Source organism: Gadus chalcogrammus, chromosome 8, assembly GCF_026213295.1.
Source record: "Gadus chalcogrammus isolate NIFS_2021 chromosome 8, NIFS_Gcha_1.0, whole genome shotgun sequence".
Classification (NCBI taxonomy): Eukaryota; Metazoa; Chordata; class Actinopteri; order Gadiformes; family Gadidae; genus Gadus; species Gadus chalcogrammus.
Window position 1 is genome coordinate 24924207 of NC_079419.1, and position 27564 is coordinate 24951770.

The following is a 27564-nucleotide window of genomic DNA, read 5'->3' on the forward strand; positions in this document are numbered from 1 at the left end:
TCAACGGGTAATGCACTTTTTATTTTATTTACTAAACTACAAATTCCCCTATCACAGGTAATCTGTTGTTTTGCTCCAGTAATACCTTCCTACGTATCTCAGTTCACCAAGGGTTCATTGTGTTAAGGTTGAAGAACACTGCTCTTGGACGTATATTAGTTGGTTGAGAAATATAAAATGCATGCAGAAAATACATTGCGCTGAGTCCAAAGAAGAGACACATTCTTATTGAATCATTTTTATTGTATCCGTCTGTAAAGCAAGGATATTTCATGAATGACATTTAACACTTTTGAAAAATCCCCAATTTGTATCATAGTGAATTTCAATTATTGAAGCAAAACGGATTTTAATGCATTTTTATTTTATTTTTGATTCTGTACATATGTCACAAAACTGGGTATTACTGATGCCACAATATCCCATGAGAGGAAATTGCCATCAGAAGGGGTCATCTCAATGGGGCCGCCATTAAAAACTAGAGCTCACAGTAGCAACAGATCAGATCTATTTTATGGCACAGAACACATGGTTATTCTCAGAAAGATTTCACAAGACAACTTACAAATGTTATTCCAACCAACATGACTTTTCATAAATTTAGTGTACACAGCATCTTATTTTCAGTATACTTGTACCGTACCATGACAGATACACTTGATGACTAAACACGGCAAGTAATTTAAGGTTTGTTTTACAACGGTATGAATGCATTTCGACCCAAGCTACTTGTCGACCCAAGCTTTGGGGAGGGGCTCAAAAACCCCTCCCCAAAGCTTGGGTCGACAAGTCGAAATGCATTCATACCGTTGTAAAATTAGGCTGCATTTTCATGTTCAATGACAAGTTAGCAGGAAATTAACTACACATGTACAATTTGTAAAACTGCTCTAGAGTTAGAGAATTCAATTAATCAGAAGTTCTATCACAATGATTTAAAGTCCAACAAATACACCCTACAATCATCCATGGGCTGAGGATATTTCATGTCTTACAAACAATCATATTCAACTGACAATTGGTCAAACGGCATCAATGGAATGATGGTAATGGGGGTTAAATAGAAAAAGGTGAATAAATACTGTAATGCAAAACCATGGACACACAACATAGGTCTGAGCTGGTCAAAGATGGAATGTCTAGGGACTAGGACGGGCTGTCTTGTTGATGACATCAGCCTCACTCATGTTGAACTCACGTTTTACAATCAGACATCCCCATTACTATCACTCTTAGGACCACGTCCACTAACAGCAAAATAATGGGAGAAAAAGCTGAATTGAGTGCTTGGAGGGCTGAAAGAACATTTCTAAGTCTTTGAGCATTGAAATAAGTGCCAGATAAGATGCCTGCCATCTAGTCTCCTATGCTGGAGAGGGCCGTGTCCGAGTAGTACCATGTTCATTAGAGGGGTAAGCATGCAACTTTACACCCAAAAAATATTGGAGAACCTGGTGATACTCTGGTGAGACATAGAGCATAAGCAAATAACTACCCCCACTGAGATTACATTTTAACTATCCCATTTGACCATCTGCCAATGGTCTCTAATACAAGGAGTCCAAATTCAGTCAAGATTTTTTTTTATTACACCTTTTGTAAATATACATTGAGACAATTTTGGTAAACATGCCATTGTGGTAGTGTAAAACAATTTGTAATGTCTATTGTTTTTAAGGTAGGATGAAGGGGATGTAGAAGTGAACCATGGTAAAATATGATTATTGGCTTTTCTAATTCCAGAAGTATTGTCAACACAGCGGGTGGATGCTATGAGGATGATAGATGGGAGGAGTTGCTTAATATCCAGAATTCCTCAGGTACTGAACCATCTCAAATGCCTTCTTGTTGAGCTTTCCGCCATGGACCCCATCCTTCCCCATCACTACAACCAACACTGGAGCACACGTTGGGAAAAAAAAGAAACAAGAGAGAAATGAACAGAATTGAAGAGCACCCCCCCTCCCCCCCCTTCTTTATGAAGGGTGGTGGGAAAAAATAAATGGTGACATAGGATCTTGCCACCACTCTTCATTGCTATTAAAAAGTTGCCAAGACATTTGACTGCTTGCAGAGAATTCTCTTTTTTTATCCCTCAAATTTGATCTATTAGTGAGCTGGCAACATTAAAATCCTGAATCTCTCAAGTATTTTGCCATCGTGTATGCCTTCTTATTCAATACGCCTCCATGGACACCTTCTTTGCCCATAACAAGTACCAAGACTGAAAGAGAAAAGATAGGAAAAAAGGGAAAGTTTAGAGAAGTGAGTGGTACAGAAGATGCAGTCAAGAGAAGAAATGACTATTAGAAGGAAGTCCTTTACTGATTCAATAATGTTAACGTTTATCTCCTAAAACTAAAGGAAGTTTAAAAAGAGGAAAACATTTATAACTTTGAGGATGCTTGATTAATGAAAGATGCATAGGGGCAAAATAAACGGATCAATATATTTTATCTGAATATGAAGGAAGGTGCAGTCCGTGTTATAGTAGGAATGTAAGCGTTAATCTTCATGGAGTTGGAACTATTGTTTGGTTTTTCCATCAGGCTAGGGTTCACATGCATGTTATAGTAACCAGGAAACATTTAGATGCTCGAATGGGACAGAGGACAGCAGAGTGAAAGGGAAAGAAGCCACTGAAAATAATCATGAATTAGATAAGACAAAGACGCCTTCTTCTGTTATCTAAACTAATGGTATACAATTGATATACTTCCGAAACTCGCATCTTCATCATATGATGCGACCTGACGCTGACTTGGCCAATCCTTTTTATCAAATGGACTTGTGTTTCCTCAAATCCATTTGATGTTTTCAAACAAGTCGAACTCTGCTTGCGTGAGAGTTCTGCAACCAAAATAATCAATATAAATAAGGTTTACCTCTTCCAGCCTTCCCTACGGTAATGTTGAATGTTGGCTCCCCACCCGTGCTCTTTGTCCTGATGTCCATTGTCCAGTCACTGTCGGTGTTCAGGCTGTCTCTGATGACTGAACACTTCTTGGCGCCCAGAGTGAGGCCATTGGTGAAGAAGCTCTCCCTGTCTTTTCCAACCAGGATGTCAATTTCTTGAACCTGCCGAGGGTTTTTGAGAATAAAACAATTAATATTGAAAGGAAATTGGTACTGTGCATTAAATAAGAATCTTAATCTGCAATTACATGGTAAAAAACGACTAGTTATGCACCATTGCTTCTACGTCAATGACACCATTATAGCATGTGAATGCATTTCAATCCAGGAGGTTCTTCAATAGAACACTAGCAACAAATCGAAAGCTATAGGAAGCTTTGGACAACCGATGAAACATTGAAAAACACAAAAATGTGGCATAACAGTCATATTTGTTGGTTTTGTTATACAACATCAATTGCGATAGCACGTTTTTAAACCACCGATGCCCCAAATTAAACGCCAGTCTGATGTATATGCAAGGATCCTAACTCCCAACGTTATTCAAAGCAGGACAGTCTCTGGACCCAGTCTCAAACCTCAGCTAAATAGTTCCAGGCATTAATTTTGGAACATGTGCTGTATAAATGCACCGCATACGTGCACACTTCAGGTGGTTCATTAACAGCACTAGCCAGCTGGTAGCAGCTAATCACAGCGCTGCTCCCAGAGCAACAACACTATACGGCCGATTAGTCAAATAGTCTGACACATGAAGGCTATTGACAGTCTACCCGATACATGTTGACGGTTCGTCCCAACGGTGCGATACGGTGTACTGACCCAGCATGAGGTAAAGGATAGGATTTGTTTAGGGAGTAACGATATCGGGCCACAGCTAACTAGCATGCAGAACAGTGATACCTAGCTACTAGACCTAGTGGTATCGAGGTGCACAGACATAAAGAGTTAACGTGTGGGGGGGGATGACACCCAGAACACAAAAATCACAATGAAATTCCCCAGCAGAATCAGATACCATCTCCCCAGTGTCTCTTACCGTTATATTGGTAAATAGTCTACCGGCATGTGCTGCCCAAACATACTTGGCGTCTGTGTACCCAACAATGGCGGAGTCCTGACAGTCGCCGTCGGCCATCAGGTTATCAACGTAGCCTTGCCAAGACATATTTAACAAACTGGTGAAATATAAAACCGCCGGTGTCTTAAAAATACGGTTCGATGATAGAGGCGTTATCAATTGGCCTACAGAGGAATTCAGTGTTTCCAATTCAACTCACACTGCGACGCTAACAAACATCCACGGGCAGCAAAGAAAGCCAATGGGTGTAGTCCGATCAGAACCCTCCGCACAATGAGCTCTGTAGTCCGGATCAGATCCCTCCGCATAATGAGCTCTGGCGCTTATGTAGAAAGGAGAGCGGCGGTATGGACTGCGCGCCCTTCAGTGGGAGGCCAGAGAACCACCAACAACTAGGGCTGCGGACTGGTCGATTGAGTACCTACCAAATGTATTCATGACAGAAATTGCTAGTCCAATTAAATTAATTATTTTGTGACGGCAGTGATTTATTCTTCAAACCCGTTTTCCAACCAATGCATTGATTGATTAATTTGATCGGAGTTGTGACATTATATGATATCACCTTTCACTATTCTAAATTATGTACAACCCAAATAATGGATAATGTTGGGGACCAACTCCAGCTAGTGCAATTTCTCTGGCTGATCCAATATGGCAGAGGAGGCGATAACGCTTTAGATTACAGCAATTGACTGGCTAATTAATCCGCTGTAAAATGTTGCACTAACTGTTCAAATTTGGTAGAGGAGACTGGGGAGGGTTTCAACACTTTGTGCATTTCCCTCAGTTAGAGACTATTTGGACTAGACAAACCAAATGTCGATACATTAAACTTACATAATGTGTCTGCTAATTGCATGGGGCCTGGATGGCGTGACAGGAAGGGTTCTGAAAGAATGTGCAGACCAGCTCTCCGAGGTTTTCACAAAGATCTTCAACCTGTCCCTGTCCAAATCCATAATCCCACCGTGCTTGAACTCTGCCACAATCATCCCACTACAAAAAAGCCTGTCATCAGCGCCCTAATGACTACCGCCCGGTCGCTCTCACACCAGTCATCATGAAGTGTTGAGAGACTGGTATCTCAAAACCAGCCTAAAGCCCACCTCCCGCCCACCTTCCTTCACCAGTTTGTCTACAGAGCAAATAGGTCCACTTGTATCCTTCTACCGTTGCTCCATCGAGAGTGCTGGCGTACTGTATGACCACATGGTATGCTCTGCAGCGGAAAGGAGAGCCATTCAGAGGGTCATCAAAACCACCCAGAAAATCACTGGTTGCACACAGCCCTCCCTGAAGGACACCTTCAGGTCTCGCTGCCTGGGCAGGACAGCCAACATCCTGAAAGAACCTTCCCACCCTGGACAAAACCTGCTCCACCTGCTGCCCTCTGCTGCACAGGTCTCTCAAAGCTTGCACCAACAGACTTAGAGATAGCTTCTGCCCCATAGGCATACGTGAACTGAACAATGCAAAATAAGAATTATACATTCATATTCAACTAAATCTCATTTCACAAGCACCTTAAATACATCCTGTATGTACCAATTTGCACTATAAAAAAAAAAAACTGGACAACATTACTGTGCAAATTGATTCGAATGGAAGAAGTCAGATATTGGAACTGACCGCAACCCTGGGCACTGTTGCAACACAATCAAGAAAAACATTAAATTTGAATCTGTCTGAAAGAGCAGTGTGTATATTATACTATTAGTAATATTAATGAAATACCAGTTGTATGTTCTAAACTTGTGAATGTCCAAAACTTTGCTCAAATTTTCGAACAGTTAGAATAAAGCTGGTTGCCCTCGAAAGTGGCCTGGGGACGACTTAAGGAGAGACTGGGGTTCCCTTTTGACAATCTGATGTCACCACGGAGAGGTGCAACATGCACATCAACTTTTTTAAACAAAAAGTGAATAACATCCGCTCACACCTCTTCATCACTACTGCCCTGCCCCTTCAAACTGCTGACCCACCGATTGACTCTGTCCAGACCCTCTGCTCCTTCTCCAGCATCACAAAGGAAGAGGTGGAGGACGTCATCAGGAAAATGAAGCCATCCACCTGTGCACTAGACCCCTTCCCTACAGCTCTGCTGAAGGCCAACATCTCTGCTGTCTCTCCACTCATCACCAATATCATTAACCACTCCCTCCTGGCCGGCCATATCCCATCTGCATTAAAAACTGCTGTCATCAGACCAACATTAAAAAAACCTACCCTTGATCCAGAAGTCCTCTCCAACTACAGGCCCATCTCAAATCTCCCATTTCTGTCAAAAGTTCTGGAAAAAACTGTTGCAGCACAACTCCAGGATCACCTCATACAACATCACTTGTTTGAAAAATTCCAGTCTGGTTTCCACTATGGCCACAGTACAGAAACAGCCTTGGTCAGGGTCACAAATGACCTCCTGATGGCAGCAGACACCGGCTCCCCATCTCTCCTCATCCTCTTGGACTTAACAGCTGCTTTTGATACGGTTGACCACAATATTCTCCTTCACCGCCTGCAATACACCATTGGACTATCAGGAAATGTAAAGAACTGGTTCACCTCGTACCTCACTGACAGAACTGAGCACGTTGCCCTGGGCAAAGCAAAATTACACACCAACAACGTTACCTGCGGTGTCCCCCAGGGCTCGGTGTTGGGCCCCACACTGTTCTCACTGTACATGCTCCCCCTGGGTAGTGTCATTAGCAGGCATGGCTTGTCTTACCACTGCTATGCTGATGATACACAGCTCTACATCAGGACAACCCCCACTTCTTCTGCCCCTCTGCCAACATCCACACTGACCACCTGCCTGGAGGAGATAGAGGCGTGGATGAAGCTCAACTTCCTACAACTTAACAGCCATAAAACGGAAGCCATCCTTATTGGCACGCCACATCAGCTCCGCTCCCCCACCATCACCAATATCACCTTCTCTGGTAAAAACATCCCCCTTTCCACATCCGTCACCAACCTCGGTGTTAAAATGGACCCACAACTTAATTTTGACACCCACATCAAACACCTCTGTAAGACAGCTTTATACCACCTCAGGAACATCGCCAAACTCCGCCAATCACTCACCCTGGCTGATGCAGAGAAGCTCGTCCATGCCTTTGTCTCCTCCAGGTTGGACTACTGCAATGCACTCCTCATTGGGATCCCTGGCAAGAGCATCCAGAGGCTCCAATACATTCAAAACAGTGCTGCCAGGGTCCTGATGAGGGTGCGCAAGCATGACCACATCACCCCCATCCTGAAATCACTGCACTGGCTCCCTGTCTCACTCAGAATTTAGTACAAGGTCTCCCTCCTCACCCACCAGTGCCTTCACGGACTTGCCCCCCTCTACCTTCAGGAACTCCTCACCCCCCCGACAAACTCACGTACACTCCGTTCAGGATCCACTCACACCCTCCAAACCCAACATACGAAGCTGTGCACCATGGGTGATCGGGCCTTTTCTGCTGCTGCCCCTAGACTATGGAACGCCCTCCCTGACCACCTGAGGGCTCCACAGACTACAGCTCTTTTTAAACGGAACCTCAAAACCCATCTCTTTAAAAGAGCATTTAGCTAAACTTTCTTTGAGGTTCCCCCTTTTTAATAGTTTTTTGGTATTTTTTTCTCTGAAGCACTTTGAGATTCTTGAATATAAAGTGCATTATAAATAAAATGTATTATTATTATTATTTTAGGAAGCCTTGGACCCCTGAAAGGAAAACTTTCGACCCTGATATCAAATAAAATGTAAACACCAAATATTATCTCTTTCTATTCCCCCCTTACCCTACCCTTCCTGCTTACCTCTTTGGGACCCAACACTCAATTAGTCAGCTGCCTGTTTTATTTTGTTTTCTTTGCTATATACGCGTATAGCTGTGAACTCATGTATTATAATTTATTGTATGATGTATAATTTAAGGTTAAGATTAGTGCTGTCAAGCAATTAAAATATTTAATCGTGATTAATCGCATTAATGTCATAGTTAACTCGCGATTAATCACACATATTTTTCTATTCAAAATATCCCTTGATTTCGTCCTGCTAGCCTTAAAAGAAGAGATATAAGAAGAGGGACCCGCTGTCAATTGAACCCGGTCCACTTGACATCGGGTAGGTGCATGACAGTAGTAGGCCTACCGTAAAACTTCAATAGCCCAGGCTTTTATTTGTTTTCAATCACTGAACTTTGGAACAAAACTCTTGCTCAGCAAGATAACATTTATTATTTAAACCAGTATATGGCCTATACACATTACCAGGCTATCGAATAACCCCTACAAACACACACACACACGGTGGCGGAGCGGTAATCGGGAGAGATGGGAGAATTCCCGATGGGCCGTTAACGTTTCGGGGCTGTCGGGCTGATTGCTGCAGGATAACAATATTGCGTTTAGAAAAGTTCCTTGCATCGCCGTCCGGCAGCCTGAGCTGTGCGCCCGCAACCTCTCACTCACTCAACAGACAGCAACACTCACAAACTGTAAACGTCGCAACCAAGTCAATTTTGCCTAGAGGGGAGTAACTGAGCGGCCCCTCCCGAAGTGGTACAGCCCAGGTGGGCCTTGAACTGCGATTGGTCAGAAAGACGTAACAGCTAAAGACAACATTGAAAACCCGTGCAGGGCCCAGTTTCCCGATAACGATGGATCTTCGCTCGTACGATCATTCTTACGATTGATCTTGCGAACCAACGTACATTTCTTTGGAGCGTTTCCCGAAACTCCCCTTAACTGCTTTATTTTGCACTATGGGTAGTGAGCACCACCCCAATTTCGTTGTACAAGTTTGCACGATGACATAAAAGTCTGCATCTGAATCTGAATCTGAATCTAACATGAACGCGCATTCGCTGCACTCACGACGTTCGTAGGATTGTACCTGTCCACTGAAACGGTGCTGAAACGGGCTATGACGCAGGGGGAGACGCAGGAATGTCGCCGGAAAATGGGGTTAAAAAGGGTTAAAATATCTCCCCATCAAGGCCAACCGCAGAGTAGCCTACGAAAAGAATAGAGTGCAATAATATGAATGCTAAAGATATTAAAACCCAATTGATTAGGGCCAGGCCGACATCAATTGGCTATCAGTCCTAATCCTGAAGGCACTGTGCATAGGCCTACATTTTTTCACGGCATTTTCCCCTCTGAAATAATTCCATATTACAAAAATTATTTCTGAAACATACTTTGCGCCGCAAAGAACCGACTTTATCTGATTCCGCATAAGGTTCCATTGATTGGCGCGCACTCTCTAGTCTAGAATATTTGCAGACATTAAAAATGCAACGTTCCATTCATTCATTATCATTCAAACGCAGAGGCTATAGGCATTGACACACTGCTATTGCAGACCCGATTAGGAGAGCTTGGTCTCAGGGATGGGCAACTGGCGGCCCGCATCCTCACTCAGTGCGGCCCGCATCCTCACTCAGTCAGGCCCGCACATAATAAAAAAAAAAACAAGAAAAAAAAAATAATAATAATAATTGATCGAGTTACAGAAAACTCGGTCAAGAAAGATGAGAAGAATTCATAGAACTCGAAGGCAAACTCATGCGTCTAGTTTGCTTAGAAGCGATATCAGTCATTAAAGATATCCACTTAAGTCGCCACTACAACTACTACAACTGCTTGTTGGGTTTGAGTTCATTGAGTTGTTGCACTTAATGTTGGGCCACTTTTTTTCAGTTTTTTGACTTCATTGAATGATGATGTATGTGAGCCCTTTGCGCTGATAAAAATACTGACCATTCATGTGGCTGTTTGACCATGGAAAACATAAAATGCATGTATGTTGGTTCAATTAACATACCGTACATAGGTTATGATTCTGGATGATTTTTTAGGTAGTGGCCATCCCCAAAATGCACCAGAATACAGGAAATCATATCTACCAAATTCAAAATTGTGTAGCTTCTCTCAGCTCACGTTTAGTTGAAGTGTGCAGTCATGTGGCCCTCCGATGGTTATGATGAAAAATGTGGCTCTCTTTATCATGAAAGTTGCCCAACCCTGGATCCTGCCCATGTTGTTGGCCAGGATGAAATATCTATAGGCAGGGTTCGAGTTATGTTTCCATCTCTGGGGGTCTCTTAAAGTTGTTGAGGGGGGGGGTATAGGACGTAAACATGGGCTATTCTCAATGCCGTGGAACGCTCCGTTCACTTGCATGGGCCCTTCACAACAACGCCAGCGTCTTCGGTAGCTAAGCGACGTCAACGTCTTTTGAGAACTATTTCTCTGCTGATCAACACTATGAATGGTAAAAAAATAAATTGTAAAAAGGCACCTTGTGAAGTTATTTTTTCGTTTGGCAAGTAGCCGCTCATTATCGAAAATAAGCCCCTTCAGGTCGAAGCACCTCCGTTTTGCGTCGGTGTCCGGTTCGCCCTGTCTGGTCTTATTTTCCCGATAATGACCGGCGTTCTATTATCCCACTTATAGTCAATATTACTCTGCATTTGCAAGGGAAAATGCTTTATTTGTAATTGCAATATTATGCTGCTGTCTTTTCAGAGACCCGCACATATATTTGAGTTTGCTGCTTTCGTGGGAGCCAGACCTCTCTCTATGGGAGCTCGGCTCCCACCTAACGCGAACCCTATAGCCAGTTACATATCCGATCCCTCGCCTGCAAGTTTCTCTCTTTTTGGGTGCAATCTGTTTAAGAGCAAGAATCCAGGTTTAAATCACTCTTTGATTGGAATAAATTATTCTAGTTTTAATGTGTCCTGTAGACAAGTTGAAGTTGGTTGCAGACCAATATATAGTCAAATATATTCCCTAGCATCCATTTGTAGACAAATGGATAAGACATTCGAGATGTACAGGGTGAGTTACATACGTTCATAACTGATTGTAAGTAATTTATATAATTATAGCAAAAATGTGTCTGGATTAGGCCATAATCAAATAAGTTACACAACTGCAGCTTTAACACACAAGAAACACAACTCACCTGCTGCAGGCTGAGTTCTACTGGAGGTGTTGTGTTGGAAGGCTGGATGTGGGGGTTATGGATAGAGTTTGACCTGCAGGTACTGGAGCGGCTGAGGTTTAAAGGAACTATGAATTATATCTTGCCCACATATTTCAAACCAGTGTGGAAAAAAGTTACGACCAACTAAGGCCATCCACACCTACGAAAACAATCTTTTCCCCCCCGTTTTCTTTGGCATCGTTGCAGGAATTTCTCCTTAAAGATGGACTCATTGCAAAAACGCATCTAGCTGCAGAAACACTGTAGTACATATTCCAGGCCTACATGTGGCGCTGTTTCTCCAACAAAAAACATACAGTCAGGAACAGAAGAATGCAACAGCAGTTTTTAAACCTAAAATAATGCAAATCAAATCAGACGAAAACAAATTAGACGGAAATCTAACACTGCCCACTGGTGGGTGGGGCGATGAAGTCATCGTTTGCGTATCTGGGGCTCTAACGAATTCTAACACAAAAACGCAGTGGAGGGCGTTTTTCTCTTTTTCCACCCTGGGACCTGGTTTCGAAAGAGTGCATTTGCAGGTTCCGCAAACGCCGGGTCCATCTGGACGGTCGGCCCAAACGGTGAAGAGTTCCGCGTTTTAACACAAATCGTATCCGTGTGGACCATGGACATATTATAGAGGTGTGGACAGGGCCTAATGGTGTGATCCAGATGCCTCGGACACCAGCCTTCCGAGTTGCAAGTGGGGGAATCTCCCAGCTTTCTGTGACGCTTTCAACAAAAATGGCTGTACCCGTAAATAGATTTGTTTTCTTGGTATTTGTACCACGTTGGTCATTTAAATGTAAATTTGAAAATGCTCTTACACACTTGATCACCCTGCTTCTTAATCCGGTCACCAATTAATGCATTGTACGGTTTTGCTGTGCGTGCAATCCAATGTAAAGTTGTGTCATTTGTTTTCAAGCTGGTTTGCTAAAGAGGCTAATGTAGATATCAATAAACAACGAGTAGCCAATTTCATGACACAATCACAAAGACGAACGGGAACGCTATAAATTCTCCGAGACCGGAAATTACGTCACAGGTGCAAATCGGAAGGCTGGTGTCCGAGGCATCTGGTTTACACAATAAGGGCCCTGTTACAAGGGAATCCCGTGTCACATTTATTACACCTCCTGATAGCCCTCTGCTAGGAGCCTCTTATCTCATGATAACATCAGAGCTGGTCATAGGGCGACCGGTGACCACTGAAGCTGTTATCTCTCCATATTAATTGACCACATACTATTTCTCAGTTCACTTATACATTAAGGTTAACAGATTATTGTCACAATTAAAGCTAAATGTTAAACGCTTTATTAATGTAGTTTCCAAATTTGCAGATCCTGAGATGAACCCCAGTTACTGAGCTGACTTTAAATTGTCCCCTTAAGTTGTTAACATCTCTATAGCTGCTTTCACAAATACGTGTAAATCCTGATATTCTCCTGCTATTCTCCCAATGGGCTGTATCTATGAACAACATTTCCTGACATTTGTACCCTGAAAATTTATTGAAAAAATACTACCCCTGATGTAGTATTTTCCCTGTATGAAATGTAAATTACCTTAAGATACCTTATCATAACTCTAAAACTATGAATCATACAATCATTACAATACATGAGTTCACAGATCCACGCCTAACAGCTGAACATTATAGGATCCCTTTCTTTCACTCAGTTTAGTGTTTGTTATATGTGAGATGGAGCAAAAAATATGCTCTCTTTCTCCGGTAACGTCTTTGCGACACCTTTCTTCGTGGTTTCTTCTGCCCTAAACCCTTACTAAATGCATGTTTATAAACATGCATTTTTGCTTGTTTGATGTGTTGGTGGGTGTTGCTAGACCCGCAAGCATTGTTTCATCTGAGGTGCTGGAGAGGAGAGAGGAGATCAGATGCCCATTCTCAAGCAGCTGAGGACATCAGCAGATGATCCAAGAATGTTATAGAGTAGATAAAGTTAGCCAAGCAGAAACATGTACCTGCTGTTGCTGTGAAGTCCACTACAAATTAAGGCTTTTCTTTCCTCCTCCTCTTTTCTAAGTTTTTCTAAATTGCGCACTACAAGGCTTGGACCTTTTCATTGTGGAAAACGTTGTGATCAGTCGGTCAGTCGGATCAGTTCAGAGCAGCGCAGTGATGAGCCACGCACTTTCTGCTTCTTTTAGCCGTGAATAAAAGTTCAAATATGTTTAACTCCATCACAAAGCCATCCGCCACAGGGTGTTTGAAGGTCGGCAAGAAGGGGGCGCGCCTCGCAGAGCACCTATATGGCCTCTGCCTTCAGCCGGCCCTGGAGGATGAAGCAGGTCCGGCGGGCAGGCCTTGTAGCCACTTAGCCGTCAACCAGGGTTCCGTGATGCTGTCAGGCTATCGGCAGCTGAGACCGTTTTCACAAGCCGTATCCATGTATCCACCATGACTATAGACTGTCCCCTGGACCGTTCACACACATGTACACCTGAGCTATCTAAAGTACCACTAAAGTATAAAGGAACCATGTTATTTGGCTTTTGTTGTTCATTTGTTCATTTCGAAACAGAATCGCATGATGCTGAAGTCATCACCCCATCTAAACTTAACCTTCCATATTAATGCTGGGTTTAATGTTCTTATAGCTAAATAATAGAACAGACACCCAGTAGATAATAATAACTTCAGCATACATTCTCTCAATATTACTCCCAAGCGTCTAAATTATTGCTCAGTTGGTCATCATACTTACAATATGGTTTATTTGTTAATTAATTAATTAATTAATTCAACATTGTTAGCAGGAGTACTACTAACACAGCAGGAGTCCAACAGTGCAACAACAGAAAAGTAGACGAGAAGAGTTTTAATCTTCAGCCTCAAGGCATATTTATTTTATAGTGAATAACTAAACTGCTCTTCCAGCCTTCATGTTGGGAGCGGGCTAAGAGAATGATCAAGTCCGGAACATTCATATTAATAGGGGGCATGACGTCACCAATCATATCACATCCGTTATCAAACTGATAACGCCCCCTTGTGGTGTGGAACAGATATACAGTACAGAATACATCACAGTCAATCATACATACTTATGTCAACAAACATACTGTAATAGCTCAAAATGAGTGCACAAAGCAGCTTGCAATATAATGTTTTGTGCTGTTTCCTACATGGTCAGCGTCTATCAGACGCCTAGCCGTTCCTGCATGAAGGGGCCCTTCTGTTTGTTCTTTATTTGTAACTGTTCATGGTCTCTTGCTTTTCCAATTCGGTTTTGGCTAAGCTTGAACATTTAACCCGCTCATGAGGGCTCTGAGCTCATATGAGATTTGACCTGTGATTACGGGCTTGATGTGAAACTTTAATGCAAAGTGTGTGTGTGTGCGTTTTTATTCATACGCAGTGTTATCCTTCTATTTAGGAAAGCGCACTAATCAACTATTTGAATGTATGAGCATGTGTGTGTGTGTGTGTGTGTGTGTGTGTGTGTGTGTGTGTGTGTGTGTGTGTGTGTGTGTGTGCGCGTGCGTGTGCGTGTGTGTGTGTGTCGCACTGCACAGCGCACTGCACAGTGACTGCATCGTATTCTCGATCTCATTCTACGTAGTGTTGCTCGCAGTACCCAGCATGCAGCGCGGCGCACACAGAGCCATCTTGTCAAAGTGAGGAAGGGAAGCGCTGCAAGGATTCCAGTTGCCCAAAAGTATAACATTTAAGACATTTTGAACACTCACAAGGGACTTGCCTTCTAGGCTGGTGTGACTACTAAACGAACACAAGGATGCTAACCAAGTTGGTGAAGAAGACTTGTTTGTAGAAGATGTCTTCCATACTTGTTCCGACGTAGGGGGAGTGTTACAGCCCCTCAGTCCGCTAGTAGCTCGGGGAGCGGAGGGCTGCGGCCCGCCTCACTCCGCTGCGGTCCCTCATTCCGCCCCAGCCTCCAGTAGCTTCGCTGCGGCTCCTCAGTCCGCTGCGGCCCGCCTCAGCCTCCAGTCGCTCGGTGACGGAGGGCTGCGCCCCCTCAGCCAGCCTCAGCCTCCAGTAGCTCCAGTTGCAGGGCGGCGCGGTGACAACTCCGGGACCGGGTCTGTGGAGTGAACTCAACTTTTGTCGCAAACCCTTGTAAGGTATTACTGTTAACAGCTAAAGCTCCAGGATGCTGTAGTGTACACGATCTAGCAGTCTATTTTACGCGCTCATAAAATGCAACAGGAGACTTGGAAAAATGAGGAGGATGGCGCAGATTCGTATTGATTGCAGTTTACTTGTTAATTCTGTATAAATGCGAACGTGAGACCCGATCTAATCGACTCGGTTCTAGGCTGATAAGGCGCATTTTGACGGATAACCATAAGGGAGTTGTTAACAGTCCGCCAACATGTCGAAAATGCCGGCCAAGAAAAAGAGTTGTTTCCAGATCACCAGCGTGACGCAGGCCCAAGTGGCGGCCAGCAGCGCCACCGACGACACGGAGAGCCTGGACGACCCGGACGAGGCGCGGACCGAGGAGGGCTCATCGGAAATATTCGACGTGTCACGAGCGGATTATGAGCCAGTGTGTGACAGAAGTTCATCAGAGGAAGCAATCAATAACGTCGGAGAGACTGACGCACCTGGCGTCATGGTACCGCAACATATACCTCAAGTTAATCAGTTGTCTGCATTACCAAACAACCCTAACGGAGGCTCTCGAAACATAGGATATGCATGCTCTGCTTCGAGTAGTCAGCAAGGGCATGATCCGGGGGCTGCGTTGATGTCTGCCCTTGTCACTCAGCCAGGCCCCGTGCAGCAGCAACGCCTTCCCCCTGGGGTGAGTGTTGGTGGTGGGCCTCCAAGCCTGTCAGTCAACGTCTCCCATGCAGCACCGGTGACTTATTCCACTCCTTCCTCTACCACAGCTACAGTGAGCTGCAGTTCACGCTTCAGGGTCATTAAACTGGACCATGGTACTGGAGAGCCCTTCCGAAGAGGGAGATGGACATGTACAGAGTTCTACGAAAAGGATTCAGAGGGCTCCGTGATGGGTCGGTCTGTCGATAACATACGACACGCAAACGCTGCGCCCGACCCCAGTCTCGACAGGGACAGCGGGCTCGGCCACATTGGTGGCTCTGCCGTTATCCCGGCAACAAACTTTGGTCAGGGGTTGGGCTCCTTGGCGGACATGATGTTATTGCTCCCGGCATCTCGCATGCAGACGTTGGACGCTCTGCAGCAGCAGATGCACCAGGCTGCCTACGCCACCGGGCAACCCGGGGGGACGGCCTCCCAGAACGCCTTCTCCAGCAGTATCAAGTCCATAGCTGTTTCCACCCCTCAGCAGCCTGCCGTCGGCCTTCTCCAACCGTCTGTCGGACACAGCAGCCTGTCTCAAGGTGGTGTCAACATGCAGAAGACTGCACTCAGTCAACCGGCCGGGCAGGCCTCGGCTGCAACCTCCAGCCAGACAGAATACTACCATCAACAACAACAACTACATGCGTCTCCCATGCAGGAAGCTCCCCCCACCTCTCTGACACTGGCCCAGTCTGGGAGACAAGGCCCCTCTCCCATCATAACCCAAATGCTGGGACGGACCGCTGCTTCTGGGCAAAGTGGGGAGATGGCTGGTCCAGGGGGAGGAGGAGCTTTACCTGTCCTGTCCGCGCCAAGCCTTCTGCCGCCGCCCCCCGGGGGTGGGTTGGGCGGTGTGGGGGGCTCCCTGCTGCTGGGGGGGTCCGCCCTTCAGCAGGCTGGCGGTCAGTACACCAGCCCCGGTCAGCTTCAGCCACACAACCTCGAGCACGCACCATCTGGTGGCCAAAATGTGCCTGCCGCCAGTTCCAGTGTGCCCACCACAGTGCCCACGGGCGCACCCAGTGCCTCTAGTGCAGCCATGCCAAACCTGATGACCTCCAGTCTGCTGATGGCCAAGCAGGCCCAGTTCTCCCGCGGTCAACTGGGAGCTTTCGGGGTCTTCGGGGCCCTGGTCCCTGGGAAGGACCTGATGAAGCCTCTGATTCCAGAGAGCCTGCATCTCTCCAGCCCCACGGTCCGCAGTCTGTTTGGGATTCCCTTACCCATGGACGGGGAAGAGGACAGGTACGACCACAAAGTGACCCAATCTGCCCAGTGCCTGGGGATTCACAGCAGTGGATATGTCCTCTGATAACTTTGTTAGGAAGAAAGTAAACTACTTCAAGGTTTTGGTCAACATTGTCATCACACACTTCTGACACTGAGATCATAAACTTTGATGTAGGTTTAATCAACATATATACATTAACGAAAATTCAATACATCCAATTGATACCTTCTTCTCATTAGATATGTCGGGAACTTTGCATGTTGTGGAAGTTGCATAAGCTATTTGCACATAATTGTTATGTTTAAGTTTTATATTTAGGTGGTGAACTTGATGCAGGGGTTTATTTTAATATGGAAACAAATGATCCTGCTTGGGCACAGAGTGAATGTTAAGGCAATACATGCGATACGTTACTATGCCCCTGTTGAATGGGAAGTGTTCAACTGAAACCGTTGATCACGCAAACAAACTTCTATTTTAGTTGGTGTTTGTCTGTGCGAGGGGGTCTGCTATCGTGTAAGTTTTTCTACCCCCCCTCATTCACTCCCTACTTTTGGCTGTTGCAGTTACTTTCTCAAGACGATGGCCTTGGCTCCAAACAGGAAATCTCTGGTGCTCTGCTGGAGGGTAGCTGAGCACCGGGCTGACTCAGCACTAGTCTTAGGCCCAAACGTCTTCGCCAACGTGTGCATGAACTTTTTAATTGGTTGCCATATTTCCTGAAACCTAAGGAGACATTCTTATCATTTCCACCTTCCTCTCTGGTGCTTCTTGTCATTTTAGAGGGCGATTGTGGAGCTATATTAGCCAGCTTTTACCGTTTATTGCGTTTTCACATTTATCAACTAAATGTCTCATGTACAGTAGTGGATCTGCATTGGATTTTCAGATGGCAACGCTTCCTTGTCGTGGTGGCAGGATCTTGCTTAGCTTTTCATGTTTTCTAGGTTTTTAAAGACTTCTGTCTATTGCTGATCTTTGAAACAGGATTGTCTTCCAATCCCTTTGATTTTATGTCGTCCTGTGATGGGCTTGGCTTAAGGGGAAGGTGGAAACGTAAAGTACTTTACAATTCCTGATCGTTTCCATGTTCATGCTATAATATACCTGCCATAGCCATTAACCTGGCTTTTCCCCAGAAAATATCCTCTCCTTTCACTTAACCAGGTGCTTCCATTTTTTTTGGTCACTTTGTTTAATCTCATGTTTTTAATTTTTCACGGGGAAGCTCAGCAATCCTAAAAAAAGAATTTCCATTGTGGTTGTATTATCAAAGTCCTATCGTTCTGAGCATGTGACAAGACTGGTTTTATCCGTGTTGGTTCTTTAGTGGAAATGTGTGGTCTGTCTACAAAGGGGCCTGTGGCTGCTTACTGTATTCTGGAGCTTAACGACATCAAACGTTGTCCTAAAATAAAGGACCATGGTTTCAGTGATGCAGGATGACCATCGGATGTCAGCCTTACACCAGAAGTCATAAAAAATATATTTTCATGTCAAAGGGAATATATCATACGTTGCCATATCAATTTCATATAGCACAAGGAAAACCCACTTCCTTCTTTTCCCAAATAGCTGCGTTGGATATTATATCCCATGGGTCAATCCCTATTGAATGACCTTGGATATGCGTTGACTATTTGTCAGGTTAGTCACTGCATGCTTACTACTCAGAAAAAGGGGTGTAAACGTGTACTCGTTTTCTAATTTCTAATCCCCTTATTTATACCTTTTTTTTTATATGATGTTATGTATTTTTGGATGTTTCTGGAAGGATAAATAGTTAAAAGTTCCCAAATAACACCTTTGCCGTGCATATTGTTGTAGAGCCTTGTATAGGTATTTGGTTGGCCAGTGTTTAGCGGCTGGCCCATTGGTGGACCGTCCGGCGGCAGACAAGTCATAATGACCCCAGGAACTGTATTATTCTTCTGCAATATCCGGTTATGTGGTTTGACAGTCTTTTAGGTCAAAAATAAAATATCGGAACAGATATTGGCTATTGTATCCCTTAAGCTGTATAGTACAAACGGAGGGGAGAGTGGATGCGTACATTGCTAGAAACGATCAGACTTCTTTTGCTTCTTTTTGCATGGGGTGCAAAACAAAAGTTGTGGGCTTTTCTTGTATCCCTACTCCTTCTAGAATCACTTTTTGCCTTTTTATAAATGTTATTGAACTGGTTGCAGTTCTTTAATTTGTAGCTGCTGAAATAGAGGCTTTTAATACCGTTCTTCAGAGAGTAGACATTTGAAAAACTAGCTTTTACCGTAGCTCTTTAAAAATCATGACGACAAGGATGGAGTAGAAGCTGTTTTATGCAGCCTTTGGGTTTTCTTCTGTTTTTTTTTTTCATATTTTAGGTGAAAGCTACCTACTTGCCTGGCATACTTACTGTAAGAGTGTACAATTTTAGCTCCACGTTACGTTACGTGTAGAGGATGGTTCTGAAAACATCATGGATGCAAAACATTTTTGAAAATGCAACAGAATATTTTTTTTATATCAAATGATGGCTATTAAATGATTTATATATATATTATAACTATTTTTGCAGTCAGGATTGTGTTATTTGTCACTTGTTTACTGCTAGTGCTGATTAGAGAGGGCTCTGTTACGACAGCAGGGTCCTATCAGAGAGCCAGCAGTGGTATTTCCACGGTTGCTCCTTGCTGCAGATAAGAGACCTGTCACTGGGGCGTGTCGCTTCAGCATGTTCTCTCTCTCTCGTTCTCTCTCTCTCTCGCTCTCTCTCTCACACACGTAAGTGGGGATTGAGCATATTGCTCACTGACACTCTACTTCACTCCTACTTCATTGGCCTCCGCGTGGAGTTCAATCTCCGCTGGTAAAAAGGTTTTCTTTTCGAGTCATGTCAGAGAGCAATACCTTCAGAGTCTAGATCACGCAGTAACTCACTTGTATTTTGGTTTATCCCCAGCTTTTGCCAAAAACAACTTCTCTCAAAAATAAGTAATTGTATTCAACCAACGCCCTGGTGTGGCAGGTGGTAGGCCTTCCTGGTGTGGCAGGTGGTAGGCTTTCCTGGTGTGGCAGCCGGTTGGCCTACCTGGTGTGATAGGCGGTAGGCCTTCCTGGTGTGCCAGGCGGTAGGCCTTCCTGGTGTGCCAGGCGGTAGGCCTTCCTGGTGTGCCAGGTGGTAGGCCTTCCAGGTGTGCCATGTGGTAGGCCTTCCAGGTGTGCCGGGTGGTAGGCCTTTCAGGTGTGCTGGGTGGTAGACCTTCCAGGTGGGCCAAGCGGTAGGCCTTCCTGGTGTGTTAGGCGGTAGACATTCCTGGTGTTCCAGGTGGTAGGCCTTCCTGGTGGCATAGGTGGTAGGCCTTCCTGGTGTGGCAGGTGGTAGGCCTACCTGATGTTCCTCCTGTGTGAGGGCCTCAGTGGGTCTTCAGGTTTGTTTTCTTAGCTGGGGCCTGAATGCCGGGCCAGGCAAGGCGTTACAGATGTGTTCAGACTCAGAGGAAGTGTTGATAGGCACCCTTGTTCTGCGATGAGTGAACTTTAGGTTCAGTTATTATTTTTTTGGCAGTGCTTAGAAAGCTTTCAGTTAGTCTCACTCATCCTTGTTCCCCAGCAATAAAGGCTGGTTCCAGGTGTATTTAGGTGCTACTTTGTGCATGGGGGTTTCAGAAGTCAAGTTCTTATTGATCAACGTCCCATCAGTAATTCATTCCATCACCTGGGGAGGTAATAAGTTGTTGACTTTGTGATGCATACACCTTGAATGTAGAAAGGGCCGTGGTTTGTATGGTTATGTGGCATTTTCTCGATACCATACTGTTGGGATGACACCATATCTATATCTGTATCCCACTGAGGCAGCATTTGTATGAATGTATTTTCCTCCAATGAAGGCCTTGCAGAGTAGTTGAATTGTTGATGTTCCATCTGCCTCTGTCGCAAGTGTTCAAGCTTGCTTCATGCAACGTGTATTTGATCAATAACCTCCCTGGCTAGTCTTCATCCCCCATCCCTCACTGGCCGGTTCAGAGAGGAGGGGCTTGTGCTCCGAGAGCCGCTCTTTCGCTGTGTGTCCTTGCAGGGATTATCTCCTCCGTCATCACCACACCCTCTGATCTGGCTCCGTGTTCTGCAACCGGTTAGGGTTGTTTAAACTCTCCTCCCTGCTGTTGCGCTATCTTTGTGCTTTCGAAGTTTAGTAAGCTGTGATTTAATTTTATTTTAAATGCCAATAATAAAGGAGTAGAAATTAGGGATGTGAATAGCTCACATTTTTCATGGTCGAATAATTAGTGGGTGGTATGAACGAATAATAGATTATTCGATATGTGCCGACATTCACAAAGGCAGCCATGGATCATCTGCAAGAAATCACTTAATATCTTAAACGCAAAAAAACAACTACCGTATTTTCCGGACTATACGTCGCTCCCGAGTATAAGTCGCATCAGTCAAAAAATGCTCCATGACGAGGAAAAAAACATATATACGTCGCATCGGTGTATAAGTCGCATTTATTTTTAAACATTTAAACAAGAACGTTTAGTCTGGAGAGACTGAATAAAATTGCAATAGCAATATAGGTGTGTCGTTCCCTCGTAGTTCTGAGAGTATACCGAATTCAGTGACACCGGGATTCCACCGGACGCGTATGCGCCGCGGTCCTAAACCTGAGCGTAGATGCCTTCACAAGTCCAGCGGAGGGCTCCAGTTTTCGCCGGCCAAGTCATGCGCTGTGATATGTGTGACAGCTATGTTGCACAAAATTGCAGCTAAGGCTGGGGTAGCTTTGGTTGAACCGGAGGACATTGAGGACGATGACGACGAGAATATAATTTATTCGGTGGTGCAGTAGGCTTGCAGCGTTCAGTTGTAGGCCTAATGAATGACGGTGCCATCTTGCGGCCGAGGATTATGTGCGCACAATTTTGGCATATAAGTCGCTTCGAAATATAAGTCGCAGGGCAAGCCAAACTACAAAAAAACCGCGACTTATAGTCCGGAAAATACGGTACCTGCTAAGTAGTTCAAGTCAAATTGTCTGTTGTGAAAAATGCATTATTCTGTAATCAGAAAATGCGGTTATATGCAATAGACCCTAAAGTATCTGTGGTATAAAGGCTGGGACTAATTTAAAATTATAAATATGTACACTTTATGTTGAAAATATAGACCGTCGCGAATCCCATTGAAACGAATGGCGCAGTGATTCGGTCTTCAAAACGAGAGCTGGTAAATTGTGAAAAATGCATTAAACTGCAATAGACAACGCATTATATGCTATAGACCCTAGAGTATCTGTTGTATAAAGGCTGGGACGAATTTCGAATTGTAAATATGTACAATGCATAATGTTAGCTCTCTGGCTCATAGCTGAGCGGACTAGAATACCTCCTGTGGTCAAGTCGTAGCTAAGGTCTATCCCAGCCTTTATACCACAGTTACTCTAGGGTCTATAGCATATAACCGCGTTGTCTGATTACAGTTTAATTCATTTTCCCAAAATTTACCAGAGCTCGATTTGAAGAATAATCACTGCGCCATTCGTTTCAATGGGAATCGCGACGGTCTGTACTTCCAACATAAAGTGTACATATTTTAGTTTGAAGTTTGTCCAAGCCTTTATACCATATAGCATATAGCATATAACCGTGTTTTCTGATTACAGTTTAATGTAACAGTAAACTGACAACATCGCTAATTTACACCGCAACTGCAAATTAACCACACAGAGATAACCATGGCAACCGGTCAAACAAATTGTCTTTTTGTGATCATTCTGCGTGCACATGCGCCGTGTTGATAAACAAATAATCCCCCTACTGTATTAGTCAAACCCTCAGGCGTTACCAGGGTATGGTTTGGGAAAAACGTTATATTTGAATGGGAAAAAATGTTATCAGTCCAAATGTTACAAATCGATTTTGACCCTCGAGAACGAATGATGGAATATTCCGTCCCATCTAGGGGTGGGAATTGATACGTTTTTATCAATATCAATGCCATTGTCGATTCTGCCTATCGATCCAATTCCTTATCAATTCTCTTACCGATTCCTGAGTAGTTCATTGAGTGGCAGAAAAAGAGTTCTACAGTCTTCTGCACCAAAAGAAACCATTTTATTTTCTACATACTAACACAAGAACAAGAAAATATAGTCTAAATAAGTTAGACTGACAATAAAAAAAGAATAGGAAGACACTTACAATTGAACATGCTAAATTATGATTTAACACTAAACTTTTATATACATATTTTAGATGTAATGACTAACCTTACTTAGCTTAAACCAAACGTCATTAAATTAAAGTTTAACACTTTTCTAGGAAGGGTTATAAAAAGTAAACAAAATAGTAAACATACGTACATCCCTTTTAATTAAATAGGCATGAAATGTATGCCTTCATAACATCTTTTAGATTTTTTTTTTTTACTGAGCGTCAACAATTCTTATGCAAGAATATAAGCATATCTGCCTTTTCTGGGAGTGAAAGGGGTAACTTGAGCTGATGTCGAGGGGCCAGCTGCCTGAGAGCGATCATCTAAAATGCATGAAATTTGTATAGGTCGGCATTATTAATAAAAAACTACGACAGTGGGCTGCTAATGCAGAATATGTAATGTGAACGTTACCGTTGTCAACGGAGGACACAGTGGAGCTTGTTTGACTCGTATGAAGGCTTTTGAACACATGGCATTCTTGGGACTTGATTCCATGCTTGATAGACAAATGCTTTAGCATGTTGCTGGTGTTTGCACCCTTACACGAAATGATAGCTTTGCACTGATTACATACGGCAGAATTTTCATTGCGTTTGGTGAAATGGAGCCAGACTTGCGATCGCTTCCTACTCTCCACGATGCTGCCTTGTTGTTTGAAGGTTGTCGGCGCGCGCAGGGTCGTCGCAAATTTTTTGCGTAAACCGGAAAACGTGGTGCGTAATCGTTAAGAAGAACCGATAACGTTGGAGGCGTACGATTCCGATGGAATTGGTTAGTTGGAACCGGTTCTGAGTAGGAAACGGTTCTCGATTCCCACCCCTAGTCCCATCCCTAGTAGAAATGCAGATCTTCCAACTTGGTTTGCATGTGGCTGCTGCCACCCTTTCCCGGTCCTACCAGGAGAGAGCTAGTATAGCTAGAAGCCTTTTGGAGGAGCCTCTGTGCTGCCATTTGTTGGATGCACTCGGTTCCCTCGGCCGGCACCATTTTTTTCCCCATGGTTCATCGATTTGGCCCCCTGACCCGACCATTTCCCCCCCATTCAGTGTAAATATGCCTGTTGTGGGTCTCCACGCCTCCTACATTCCAAGGTGCTGAAGGAAAACCCCTTGGGGGAAACTAAAGTCAAAATATCAGAGAGACACACACACACACACACACACACACACACACACACACACACACACACACACACACACACACACACACACACACACACACACACACACACACACACACACACACACACACACACACACACACACACACACACACACACCAGTTTACCCATCCACCCTCTTCTCTTTAAATCCTTCTGATGCTGTTCCCCAACCCCCAAGGAAAATGAGGTACCCATGACTGATAACAGGCATACTCAGCTAGCAGGCTCATTAAGGGGCACCCGACCCTGACATCAAATTGGCATCTTGCCAACCATCACAGGTCTCACGGCCCCCTTTCAGTAAGAAGGCATGAAAGGGTGTTTCTGTCATGGTCTAGAGCCAGTCTGTTGGGTTAAGTCCTGGTCCAGAACCAGTCTGCTGGGTTGGGTCCAGTCATGGTCCAGAACTAGTCCGTTGACCATTGCTTGGTAGGTTGGTCAAGTTCCGGTCGGTTGATCCATCGGTTTGTCGTCTTGCAACCATCATATTATGCACGGAACAAAACCTAAATTCAAATCTCCCAGTGTGTGTGGTCTATCTCCTACGCGGCGTGGCATTCCGGGGCCCTGGGTTGTGGCTTGAGTTGTGCAAGTGACTCGACGGTTGTGCTATTTGTTTTAAGTAAAAATATGCTTTTGAACAACAACCATGTGCATAGAGAAAACTCTTTTTCACATTTGGTGGCAGTGGTGGGATGATTCCTCTAGCCGAGTGGAGGGGACCCACATTTCGGCATTGTTCATGGAGCATCATGGTGGACCCAGGGCTCCAGACTAACCTTTTCCTTGGGTGCACTGGTGCGCCTAAATTTTTAATTTGGGTGCACCAGCACGTATTTATGGTGCACCCAAGTTTTGAGTTGTAGAGGGGGGGGGTTGGACCGTGCCTGCCTTGCGCTGAGTTGTTGAGGGGGGGGGGGGGGGGGGGGGGGGGGGGTTGGACCGTGCCTGGCTTGCGCTGAGTTGTTGAGGGGGGGGGGGGGGGTTGGACCGTGCCAGGCTTGCGCTGAGTTGTGGGGGGGGGGGGGGGGGCAACCCGGGCAGCTGCACTGGTTGCACCGTCGATAATTACGCCATTGATTAATAATATCTTGACCATTAAATAAATGCCTTAAATAAATGCCGAATCTGTATCTCTCATAAAGAAGTTCATCAGACAATGCCAAGGGATCGGTTCTGTCCCGAAAAACCCTCTGTCTCCGAAGAGACGCCTGTGCGATAAGTGCGCCGAGGTCCATGCGAACACCCACAAATGGTGACGCCATTATCGGAGGAGGGGCTAGGAAGCTGCGCACGCCGATATAAGCAGCCGATCTCCGGGTAGACTCGCTGAAAAGCTGCTCCCGACCAGGTTTGGTTGCGAGCGTAAAAGTCACCATGGTGATACAGCGACGCTTAAAGAGATCGACTTTCATGGTACAGCTAACCCAGGCTTTCAGCTCAACATACCTCGCTAACCCTCTAATCGAGCTTCGTAGTACAGGCCCCTGGATTGGGCTTCGCGGGTTTGTTTACCGGCGTTGCTATTGTTACCGGTCTTGCGTGTCCCAACGGTTTATTAGGTGTCTAATAAATCGCTGTCTAATCAATACTTCATTCACTGCCTCTTCCGTGGTTATTACAATATTATGAATAGACTGCTCTGTAAAAAAATAAATAATAATAATTATACCAGATAAATTTTCAGTCGCACCGGTGCGCCCAAATAAAATATTTGGTCGCACTACCCCGAATTCTAGGCGCATGTGCTCCCAAATTAGGCGCACTCTGGAGCCCTGGGTGGACCGCAGTGAAAGGTGAGCAGGTAGACGAATAGTCCTGCTAGGAGAGGAGATCACTGGTGGAGTTGAACTGCTGTCCTGTGGGGTTGGCCAAAGCCTGAAGGAGGAATAGCTCGGGAACTCCTTGTTGCTGACGTGAGCCTTGTGGGGAGCTATTGCCAAGCCTTAGCAGAACAGCAGTGGCGGAGGACATACTGTGAAGAGTGCAGTGTTTGGCCAAGAAGGAGTGATCTTGGAATGAAGATTGCCGGTCACCAGAGAGACTTTTTGAACAGTTTTTTTAACACAAATTACTTGCACAATATTTTACCTTTTTTATCTACTGCGCTTGAAACCGTGTTTGCAAGCTTAAAAGAGGGGGAAGGAAATGTGAAGATGTGAATGGCATCTTCACTCTTTTGAACCATGTTTTAAAAGATGCACATATTCCTGTCTGGCTGTTAGCCGTAATAGTCTGCAGCTGTGGCTCATAAGCTAATTGAGCCACACCCATTCTGGTGCTCCTTAAGAGGGCCAGGGTTTTAGACTGGAGGGAGGCTTGAGTTGTGCAAGTGACTCGACGGTTGTGCTATTTGTTTTAAGTAAAAATATGCTTTTTAACAACAACCATGTGCGTAGAGAAAACTCTTTTTCACAGGGTTATTGTGTTTTTTTTCAAAGGACTTTGAGTCTCATATCTTAAGTTTGTATTTTTATACATTTTATTTGTCAGAACGTGTATGTGTTTGTGTGTGTGTGTGACTGACGTCAGCGAGTGAGTGGATGTGCGAGGAGAGCAAGCGATAGTGTGCGTGTCAGTTTAGTGAAGTAGTGAATGAATCCGGTTGTGATAATAGAAGGATAAAGCACCCAGCCTGTCAGGAATTGGTGGCCTCTACATTGTCAGTCAAAGTGAAGCCTTGGCCCCCGAGAGAGCGTCGGCCCTGGAGGGAACGTCTCCCCTATGCTCCTCGACTACGGTCTGGGAGCCGACAGCCGGAAAAGTGTAACACTAACCATCTCATAGTTCGAGGTGGAGCGCAAGAGGGTAAGTGTGCTCCTATAGTGCAAGTTAAAAATAAAGCACATCAATTTGAATGATTTTAGCTTGTCCCCGCACCGGGTGCGGGCGGGGGCGGGGGCAGGTCTCAAACAATGGACCGGTGCAGGACTCTGGCCTAGGCTATTTGAAATAAACAAAATATCGGAAAGCAGAGTTGGTGTGGCCGCATCTGGGTGCGTTGGTTGGGTCCACACAAGAAAGTATCTCTAAAGGAATTGTAGCCCAAACAGTCGAATGGTAGTTCCATAGATTTGGTAGGTCAGATGGTTTTCCATGTCAGCTGAGCTACGATGCTGTCCATGATGCTGACATGGCAAATGCGGCC

At 44.7% G+C, this 27564-nt stretch overlaps 2 protein-coding genes across 5 annotated transcripts in view; one reads left to right on the forward strand and one right to left on the reverse strand.

The window, feature by feature from the left end:
- Window positions 1-228: 228 nt before the first annotated feature.
- Window positions 229-4300, reverse strand: LOC130387993 (profilin-2-like). 2 transcript variants are annotated; one of them, XM_056597288.1, is made up of 4 exons: window positions 4197-4296; window positions 3956-4094; window positions 2886-3078; window positions 229-1897 (listed from the first exon to the last, which is right to left on the reverse strand). In XM_056597288.1, exons 1-4 carry the CDS (start codon window positions 4214-4216, stop codon window positions 1800-1802), a joined length of 450 nt encoding a protein of 149 aa, XP_056453263.1. In that variant the 5' UTR covers window positions 4217-4296; the 3' UTR covers window positions 229-1799. The 2 variants fall into 2 exon arrangements, with proteins under 2 accessions (XP_056453263.1, XP_056453264.1); XM_056597289.1 differs by lacking the exon at window positions 229-1897 and adding an exon at window positions 1904-2224 and having other exon boundaries at window positions 4197-4300.
- A 10295-nt stretch (window positions 4301-14595) lies between these two features.
- Window positions 14596-27564, forward strand: part of LOC130388354 (TSC22 domain family protein 2-like) — a 32415-nt gene continuing 19446 nt past the window's right edge. For 2 of the 3 annotated variants that reach the window (XM_056597821.1, XM_056597819.1), the window contains exon 1: window positions 14614-17067. In XM_056597821.1, coding sequence (XP_056453796.1) covers window positions 15362-17067 — 1706 coding nt within the window. In that variant the 5' untranslated portion in view covers window positions 14614-15361. Of the gene's footprint in view, window positions 17068-17619; window positions 25282-27564 lie in introns of those variants that run through there. The other variant, XM_056597820.1, reaches the window with a different exon arrangement.